At 39.9% G+C, this 10,614-nt stretch overlaps 1 protein-coding gene across 1 annotated transcript; it reads left to right on the forward strand.

The window, feature by feature from the left end:
• Positions 1-221: 221 nt before the first annotated feature.
• LOC149155937 (uncharacterized) lies at positions 222-3,382 on the forward strand. Its single transcript, XM_089444584.1, has 4 exons — positions 222-754; positions 796-868; positions 948-1,805; positions 2,915-3,382. The coding sequence occupies exons 1-4, from the start codon at positions 222-224 to the stop codon at positions 3,380-3,382; spliced, it is 1,932 nt and encodes a 643-aa protein (XP_089300710.1).
• The last annotated feature ends 7,232 nt before the right edge of the window (positions 3,383-10,614 follow it).

Genomic DNA, 10,614 nt, shown 5'->3' on the forward strand with positions numbered 1-10,614 from the left:
GAGGAGCCAGGCCCGAGGCACATTGAGTGGAGTTAAATGCAGCAGTAATTTATCGCAGCTACAAACCAATACGCACCACCAACTTTGCACGTGACCACCCGAAAAGAACCACCATATTATGAGTCCAGCGACCGCCGACTAAACCCAAGTCACATAGAGTTGCGGGACCATGAGGTTGGGTTACATCAGAGTGGTATCAGAGCATTAAGCTGACTGAGGATATGGAAGTAGGACGACAAGGTCGTGGTCGAGGTGGCCGAGGTGGCAGAGGTGTTCGCAGATTGGCAGATGAAGGGTTAAGAGAGGAGGTCAGAATTCTTGCTGCCCGTTTGGAGGCAGTAGAAGCAGGTAGACAGAGAGATCCAGAGTTAGGCGATGCTAGTGAAGAGGAAGTAGAAGAGGCAACAGATGGTCCGGAAGGTGAATCCACAGAAGTGAGATTGCTGAGATCTGTTTTATTAGCAAGCAGTAAACCTAAACCAGAACTCCCGACGTACGACGGCAACCTATCTATCGAGGTTTTGCTAGATTGGATTAGCGAGATGGATAAGTACTTTGAGTGTGAGGAAGTCAGCAAAGATCGCAGAGTCAAATTTGTGGCGACAAAACTGAAGGGACACGTAGCCCTATGGTGGGATAGTGTCCAAAATGAGAGGAGGAGATTGAATAAGGCACCGATCAAAACCTGGTCAAGAATGGTGGCCAAGTTGAAGGGCAGATTTCTGCCAAGGGATTATCAGATTGCATTGCACAGGTAGGTGCAGAATCTGAGACAGAAAGGACTGATGGTTAAAGAGTACATGGAGGAGTTCTATCGAGTGAATTTGCGGGCATGATACATGGAGGATACAGCAGCAAGAACAACCAGGTATGTTAATGGGCTGAGGATGGACATTTTAGATGAAATAAGTATTTTATCTCCGAATAATACCGAGGATGCATATTAGAGTGCAATAAAGGTTGAGAAGAAAATTAATAGAAGGCAGAATGCCCGGAGAGGACGAGGGGCCAGCGAAGGAAAAGGCCAGTCCTATGGCAGGGGCCAAACTACTAACAGCAACGAGGAGGCTAGTAGTCCAAAAACTTCTAGAACAGCAGATAGAGGAGACAGTGTGAGAGGCGGCAGATCGTCCCAGCGCGGTAGAGGAAATGGCCGAGGCAGGGGGGCTGGTTATCAGTGCTATAAGTGTCATAAGTGGGGGCACCACTCGTTTCGGTGTCCGGAAGCAGAACCAACTGGACAACGGGGTGCATATGTGGCGCAACTAGATGAACCAGTAGCACTCCTTCAGGAGGCGGAGAATGATCCAGAGACGGGAGAAGCTTTGGTGCTGCATAAGGCGCTATTGAAACTAGTCAAGGAGAATACCGAACAGACACAACATAAGGCTCTATTCAGGACGATTTGTAAGTCACGAGGTAAGTGTTGTAAACTAATAATTGACAGCGGAAGTACTGACAATTTAGTGTCCACAGAAATGGTGGAAAAGTTGGAATTGAAACGCTCAAAGCATCCCAATCCGTATAGAGTTTCATGGCTGCAAAAGGGCCATCAATTGCTGGTGGATGAACAGAGCAAAGTTGAGTTTCAGATAGGCAAATACAAGGACAAGGTTGTCTGTGACATCATGCCAATGGATGTCTGTCACATATTGTTGGGTAGACCTTGGCAATTTGATAGGAAAGTGACCCATGATGGAGTGACGAACTGTTACAAATTCATGAAGGATGGAATCAAGCATACACTTGTCCCTATCAAAGAAGAAGAAGGAGCACCTGAGGCAAGTGAAACCAGAGCATTGCTGGTGAGTGGGAAACAATTTGTAAAATAGGTGGAGGACAGTAAGATAGGTTATGTGGTAGTAAGGAAAGCTAGGACAGTCCTGCTACATACAGAAATATTGGATTTGCCCATAGAGATTCAACAAATGTTGGAGGAGTTTGCAGACATAGTTGTAGACGACTTGCCAGACAAGTTACCCCCCAAGAGAAGCATTAGTCATCACATTGACATCATACTCGGAGCCAGCTTGAGGAATAAAGCGGCATACCAAATGAGCCCCAAGGATAATGAAGAAATCAGGAAGCAGGTGCAGGAGCTGTCGGACAAGGGTTTGATAAGGGAGAGCTTAAGCCCTTGTGCTGTTCCAACAATTCTCAGCTCCAAGAAGGGAGGAGAGTGGTGGATGTGCACTGATTCAAGGGCCATCAATAAAATCACCATCTGGTATAGATTTCCACTGCCACGGATGGATGATATGATGGACTATTTAAGTGGGGCAACTTACTTCTCGAAGATAGATTTAAAAAGTGGGTACCATCAAATTCCGATACGAGAGGGTGATGAATGGAAGACAACCTTTAAGACGAATGAGGGGCTGTACGAATGGCTAGTTATGCCATTAGGGCTAAGCAATGCACCCAGTACGTTCATGAGGTTAATGAATGAGATGTTGAAGGAGTATATTGGGAAGTTTGTAATTGTTTACTTGGATGACATCCTTATTTTTAGTAGGACAAGAGAAGGACACCTACAACATGTGCATAAGGTACTGGAAAAACTGCAGCAGAACAAACTGCTGATAAACTTAAAGAAATGTACTTTTTTTCAAAAGGAATTAATATATTTGGGGTTTGTGGTAGCAGAAATTGAACTTAAGATGGATCCAAAGAAAGTGTAGCAATAGTAAATTGGCCATCTCTGAAAAGTCTGTTTGAGGTACGTAGCTTTCACGGGTTGTTAAGTTTTTATAGGAATTTTATCAAGAATTTCAGCAAAATTTGTGCACCCATGCTAGATACCATCAAAAAGGCCAGCCAGCCTTTTCGGTGGATAGAAGCAGCAGAGTGAAGCTTCGAGTTGTTGAAGAAGAAGATTACTGAGAGGCTGATCTTGAGGCTACCAAATTTCCAGAAGTTGTTTCAGGTTCACTGTGACACTAGCGGGACAGCAATCAGTGTTGTGCTCAGTCAAGAGGATAAGCCTGTGGCATTCTTCAGTGAGAAGCTGAATGAGAGTAGGCAGAAATACTCTTCATATGATAAAGAGTATTATGTTGTTGTACAGGCATTAAAGCACTGGAGGCATTATTTATTGGGAAATGAATTTGTGCCGTTCTCGAATAATTTTGCACTACAGTATATAATGCAGCAGCACAAACTCAACCACAAACGTGCCAAATGGGTAGAGTATTTACATAGTTTCAATTTTGTACTAAAGCACATTAGCGGGCAAGCAAATAAGGTCACAGATGCGTTGAGTAGGAAAGCTCTACTTCTGCAAGAAAGGATTGTACAGGTGCTGGGTTTTGAACACTTACATGATCTATACCAAATAGATACAGATTTTAAGAAGGCCTATGAGGCGTGCCAGAACCTTTAGTGAGAGACAATAGTCCTTGGTTGGACTACAATCTGCAGGAAAAATTACTGTTTAAGGGAGGACAGCTATGCATACCTGACTGCTCGATGAGGGAGAATATTATTTGCGAGAAGCATAGTGGAGGTTTGGCCGGACATTTCAGCATGAATAAGACCCTCGAGCAGCTTAGTCACTTTTATTTTTGGCCAAAGATGCGGCGAGATGTACAACGATTTGTGCCCAAATGCAAAGTGTGCCAATTGGCAAAGGGGCAGAGCCAGAACACAGGATTATATGCACCATTACCTGTTCCAAGCAGACTGTGGGATTCAGTCAGTTTGGATTTCGTTTTAGGTCTACCAAAGACACAGCGAGGATATGATTCCGTAATGGTAGTGGTGGACAGGTTTTCAAAAATGGCACATTTTATACCTTGTCGAAAAACCAGTGACGCCACCCACGTGGCACACTTATTTTTCAATGAAATTGTCAGGTTACATGGATTACCTAAATCTATCCTTTTGGACAGGGACGTGAAGTTCACAGGACACTTTTGGCGTACCTTATGGAAGAAAATGGACACACAGCTAAACTACAGTTCTGCATATCATCCGCAAACCGATGGGCAGACAGAAGTTGTGAACAGAAGTTTGGGAAACCCATTACGCAGTTTAGTCGGGGACAATTCACGGATGTGGGACTGGGTGCTAGCACAGGTAGAGTTCACCTATAACGACTCGCCTAACCGTAGCACAGGTTTTAGTCCCTTTCAGATCCTATATGGCATGCATCCACGCGAAGTGCACGAACTGCGGGACCTTGGATTACAGGAAAGGCGAAGTGTAAACGGGGAAGATTTCGCTAACGCGATGAGGGATTTGCATGAACAGGTAAAGATGAAGTTACAGGATAGCAGCATAAAGTACAAACAACATGCAGACTTAAAGAGAAGGGAAGCACAATTTGACGTGGGGGACGAAGTCCTCATGCATTTACGCAAAGAGCGTTTCCCCAAAGGTACGTACAATAAATTAAAATATAAAAAGATAGGTCCCTGTAAGATTCTGTGAAAATTTTCAGCGAATGCCTACGAGATACAACTACCGCCCGGAATAGGCATTTCACCTATCTTCAACGTAGCAGACCTGTTTCCGTACATGGCTGACCTAGAGAGAAAGGAAGAAGATGGAACCACGCAACCTACGCGGCGTACTCAGGAAGACAAGGAGACTTGGAAGAGATAGATGCCTTAGGTTCAACCTCCCGAGATCGAAAGCATTCTCGACACTCAGGTGGTTAAACGAACTCGGCGGAAAGAGTATATGCAGTACCTGGTCAAGTGGAAGAACCGTCCCATCGAGGAAAGTTCATGGCTTGATGCCAGGCAGATTGAACAGATAGGAATTTCCGTTGAGAAGCTCATGGACCGGAGCCATGACTTCTTTTTGCCCCGGGAGCCTGATGCAGGAGCATCTAGCTCGCCTGACTAGGTGAAGTCTTGCCAGGTTGGAAGGTTGACAAGTATCTGGAATGTTTTCTTTTATTTTGGAGTTTAGGAAGTCATAAGACAGATAGTCCGTTTATTTTATTTTAATTACTAAAAGATAAAGTTAAGTGTCGGTTAGGGTCATTATAAGTTTAATAGAAATAAAAGTCAGTTAGAAATTGATCTGTTAAATTAGGAAAGACAAAAAGAAACAAAACTGTCTATAAGAAGAACTTGTAAATAATAATTAAATAGTTGTTTAACAAACTATTTTCCATTCAACTGACCATGAGGGACAGTTCGAATTAATTGTAATTTCAACATATAAAAGAAGAGATGTAACACCAAGGCAGGGTTCTGCAATTTCACAAATATGAAATAAGAGAAACAGATCTATTTTCTTATCGTTTATCTGTATACAAATATTGTCCGTCTGCTGAATAACAAAACTTTCTTTCTTGCATAACGAATCAAAACTAATAGTGTTGAAAACTAGAGGGAAGCCACGGTGAGGTTACAGTGTTTTTGTATTCTCAACAAATGAACAGACTATCAAGAAAATAACTGACTGTATAATTGCAAGTGGAATACGACGTGAAGGGACCCCATTTACAGGAGAGTAACCATCAGAGGCTCGGGAACAAACAAAACCACACATCAAATCAAACAAGCAATCTACAGAGAAAGGTAATGCCTCAAGACTAAGAATTCCACATAATTTCTGAGTAATGAAACCATAGCTCAACCAGTTTTCATTTAAGTCGACTCATATTTAATCACAATATATAATTGTTGACAAAACCCAAGTGTCGCATCCAAGAATTGGACAAACCCTAGCCTAGGGTTTGGGAATAAAAACCCCAACGTTCCCATCGACAAATGACTGATAGAATAAGTGGCCGAGACCAAGAATATATAGGGAATAGCAACAACTCACGGCAACAACAACCGACCAGACGAAACTACAGAAAGTTAAGGAAGCTAGCGCATGTTGACAAGCATTGGAGAACCAGAGCCTACTAGAGATTATGCTAACATTTTGAGCATTAAAACCCAGAGAACCCACGAGCCCAGGTCAAACCATGACCTGCAAAAGCAATAGCGCAACGTCACTGTCTGAGCATTACCATTAAATCACCGAAACAGCTGCAAACCAAAAGATTTTGGGTGCTAGTTACCTGCGCAAGTGGACCGAGAAGCCGAGAAGCAGAGCCTAGCCGAACAACTGAAACAGAGAGTAGAGGAGAAACCCTGGTTAATACGAATCTCAATAGGGAAACTTAAATTGAAGCAAGGAGGAAGAGTATACCTATTGGAAGTCACCAAAACCTGGTGATTTGTTACTGGATAGCTGAGAGCAATGAAAAGCAACACAACCGAGCATAAAACAGTTATTACAGGCATCCATTAACCACAACAGAGTGACCAAATCATAACAGAAGTAACAACACGACAATGGTGACAGCACGACAAGAGCTGAATACAAGACCTAGTAAAGAACTCAAACTTCTTGACAATCTCAAGGCAAAGAACAATCGAATGAAACCCAGAGACTTACCGTGGCCATTAACCAGCAAGCGAGCTAGCAGAAGCGAGAAGGTATTACTCCACTAAATTTGGGCGAACCCATAACCAGTTGTAGAGAATTTACAGACGTAGAATAAGCAAGACCACATTCAAACCCTCATAGCAGTCGAGCACTAGAATCAAACCCTCTCGAATGAATGCAGGACTGGGATATTTTGCCTAAGAATGCGCGGAGGAGCCAGGCCCGAGGCACATTGAGTGGAGTTAAATTCGGCAGTAATTGCCTGCAGCTACAAACCAATACACATCACCAACTTTGCATGTGACCACCGGAAAAGAACCACCATACTGTGAGTCCGACGACTGCCGACTAAACCCAAGTCACATAGAGTTGCGGGACCGTGAGGTTGGGTTACATCAGGAACACTAGATATAAATCGTCAACAAATTTTATATTATTACATCTCTTTCAAAATTACATGTCTTTAATTTTAGGTGTGTTGTTTTCCCATCATTTTACACTTGTTTTTTTTTTTTTTTCCTGTAGGTATTGAAGTAGGTGTGGAACCATCTATGAATTTTAAGATGAAGGCATGGTTTTAGTTCAATGATTAGAAAGTTACATATATCATATTGCTCTAAACCTAACCTGGGATCAAATAGTTATGCTAATCTATCGTATCTTCAAAGGTAAGTTTTAATTCGAGACTACATGCCATAACTTTGTAGCATCAATCACATCCTTTGCAATTATATATGGAAAATATATGATTACACACCTTGGTATTACACACAAGCTTCTCACTCAAAACCCCACTATCACACAATTGGAAAATCACTCTACTAGTTTTGTATTGTCCACTCTAATAGAAGCCCTCTAATAAGACTAAGTGAGCTACCAATTACTCTCTTAATTTCTATGGCATGTTCTCAATGATTTTCTGTATTCCACCTTTATAGAATAGGAGAGGTAGAGGTTTACAATGATTGTAAACATAATAATTATTTGACTATGTAAAAGCTTAACCATAGTCTTGTATATAACGTCAGTTTCCTACAATATAATGTCCATAAAGAGGTAATGCATACATGAAAGCAAGTTCCTCACTCCTCGGGATTAGCACCCTGTTCTAAATCTGGAAAAGCCTCTAACTCATGGATTTTTCTAATTAAGAATTGTTACTTAACTAAAGATAGAAAACAACTTTCTAATTCTAGAAATAACTAAAATGACAAATTGTCCAAAGTTAGTGCAAGCATGTACCCTTTGCTACAATTTGAACTAACATGTATGATTAAAGCCCCCAAAAAACAAAGTTATCCCAACTATAACTTAGAGGGGTCACCACAATTGTAACCTCGATGACTCCCTCTCTACACTTTAGGTTGGCTCTTCTCAAACTCCAAGGGGGCTTCCCTAGGATGGGATTACTAAAGCTTAAAAAATCATGCACAACATTATTTAGAAGAGTAAATAGAGAAAACACGTTTTCTGTGTTCTAGTATATTCTAAAAAACAGGTGATGGGAGGACCATCAAGATGAGTGCCAATCTCACCGCAAATGGAGTTAAGCGTGGCTAGTCCAAAAAAGGAGCTAATACAGGAAAGGTTAGGGAAATTAAGACTACATGCACATGCTACAAGTAAACCCTAACATGCTAAAAATGAATGTAGAAATAAGTTAAGAGGCCTCAAAAGTGGTGCCACATCCAAATAATGTCAATTAAGGATACAATGAAGTATTATGTCAATTGGGTCTCAACTATTGGATTCAAATACTAAACTTGTCTTACTTTAGGTTCAGTGGTCTACACTGATCCTCTGCTCTATCACCAAAATATGGAGCTCAAAAATCCATTCTATTCTCCTCTAGCAATATTTTAAATTACAATGCCGATTAAATGTTTCACTGACGACCTCCATTCTATTCTCCTCTAGCAATATTTTAAAGTAGAATACCGATTAAATGTTTTACTGACACCTCTATTCTTTTTGCTTTGATTTTTCATTCTTTCAAAGTTCAAACTTTATCTAGTCTACTTTTAGATGTGGGTTGAATTATGAAGGTCTTCCATCTACGTCAATAGCTCAATGATGTTCTGGCAAAACAAATTATCCTCTTTATGGTTTGGTTGCTTCAAAGCATTCTATTTCTTACGGGTTCTTCAATTTGACTGGATCCTTCTTGATACAAAAGGCTCAAATATCTGTATTGAATAGCGATAGAGAGCTGGCTATGTAGCTCATATCACATTATGACAACTATTTGCCACTTGATGAGAGCTCAAACTCTGCTAAGAAAGAAATTGTACCAACTTGTAGGTATACGGAAAAGGGAATTATCCTGAATTTGACCTTTGAGATATGTTGTAAAGTTTTTAAAACGAGGAAAATCAATTTACAGATGTAAAACACCCTCATTCATCTTCTCTCAAAATAAAGAAGAACTCTACACCGGTCGAAATTTAAACGTGACAAATCATGTACAAAAATGTGGACGCATATCTAAATAATAATGATAATAACTATTTTTAATAACGGCCCCGTTATGCACTTCGTTTGTGGGGTTATTTCAGAATGAATCTTGAGATATTGAAATCCGCGAGAACTTAATTGATTGAACTTTAATTAAAAGGAAATTGACTTCACATCTCCTAAGATTTTAAAATTTTGAAGGAGATTCCCACGTCTATTGCGTTTTTTAGTTATCAGCTCATTATTTGAATTTGCGTTTACGTCCACGGAAGGACGATGATTAAAAATCTATAAAAGGTCGCAATCCTTCGAGTGTTCGATTTGCAAATGCGGAGATTGGTTTTTAAAGCGAACTCTGTCTTGATACACATGTCCCGACCCCCCCAAGACAGTCCACTCTGTCCGCTCAGGAAGATTTTCACGTTGATCAAGTCTGGCCGCACTCAACCAAAGAATACTGCCCTACTGTACCCACTTTCAACTCATTTAGCCTGCTTTACAATCAAGATGCATTTATTAGAAAACTTTTGTAAAAGGAACGGATTTTTAAAATGTTATTGACACGGACACACATTTATTAATTATACTTTTTTAGCAGAGAGAATTCCAGCATTATGCACACGCAACCTGCTATCATTGGTAATTCCGGAGCTGAATCTTTGTAGAAGCTACAGGTACCCTTTCCTTCAGTTGTATAAGTGGAACAGTAAGGAATTCTAGCGATTCCAATAGCATACCGGCCCAATTGTTAATTTCGAGATGGACGTTTCATAATTATTACCAAACAAGTTTTGAGTTGTAATCAATTTTGTTTCCAATGCACAGTAAGTTCAAGGCATGAGAATAACCTAACAAAAAGAGTATATATGTATTAAAAAAAATGTACATAGTTTCATACATGTGAAGCACATTAGGTTTGCGTGAGATGACATTGCGTATGTTATGGCAATAATTATGTGGCTTGGTAATGGGTATTAAACCAGGCAGTTGTCATTTTTTTTGGAAGTTTTTCCGGTGGGTTTTTCCGGTCAAAATCCGGTAGCAATTTATTGGAATCTCAAGTTTGATAGCTAGTTTCTGCACAATCAAAGCATCCCAGGGGTTTTTCAGGGCGCTGAATCCAAATATGCAGTTAAAAACCCATTTTAACTGCAACAAATCAAGATTTAACCTCAATTTCTTCTGCCGGATTCTCTCACCATAATCTCCAAAAATTCGCATTATAGACAATTCCTTAAACCAGGGGTTATATATGTCAGTCGATAAATAATTGGCTTGCCAAAATCTAATAGTAAAACAGCTCTATTTAATGCAATTAATAAATTATTTATTTTATGATATTTTTAATATATATATTTTTTATGTTGATTTGTATATTATAATTATATTTTGTACATTTCAAAAGTATATAATTGTTGAATTTAGGTTTCTGTGATCTATATCAAGTTAAAAGAGAAGAGTTTTAGTTGAAAATCACATAGTAATTCATTCTTTTGGAATCAACAAATGTGATTCATCATCATGATAAGTTGACGATGAACCATACTTATTCGAACCAACAAATGTGGTTCATGATCACGACAAATTGACAATAAACCACACTTCATTCGAAATGCATCACTTGATTTTCACCAAAATCTTTTTATATAACTATTTATAAAATGATAATTATAAGACTACTTACTTTACATTGTGAACTTAAGTTGATTGCATATTCCCCAAATATTCGGAGAATCTGCAATACTTAAGGATGGCCATTTAATT

This window comes from Pinus tabuliformis, chromosome 9 (assembly GCF_031772625.1).
Source record: "Pinus tabuliformis cultivar Carrire ecotype Pingquan chromosome 9, CPIR1, whole genome shotgun sequence".
NCBI lineage: Eukaryota > Viridiplantae > Streptophyta > Pinopsida > Pinales > Pinaceae > Pinus > Pinus tabuliformis.

Bases quoted from the DNA above. Each gene is read 5' to 3' on its own strand.
- LOC149155937 (XM_089444584.1), top strand. From the start codon at position 222: ATGGAAGTAGGACGACAAGGTCGTGGTCGAGGTGGCCGAGGTGGCAGA. The intron at 755-795 runs GTAGGTGCAGAA...TGATGGTTAAAG, and splicing joins TATCAGATTGCATTGCACAG to AGTACATGGAGGAGTTCTAT. The intron at 869-947 runs GTATGTTAATGG...GATGCATATTAG, and splicing joins ACAGCAGCAAGAACAACCAG to AGTGCAATAAAGGTTGAGAA.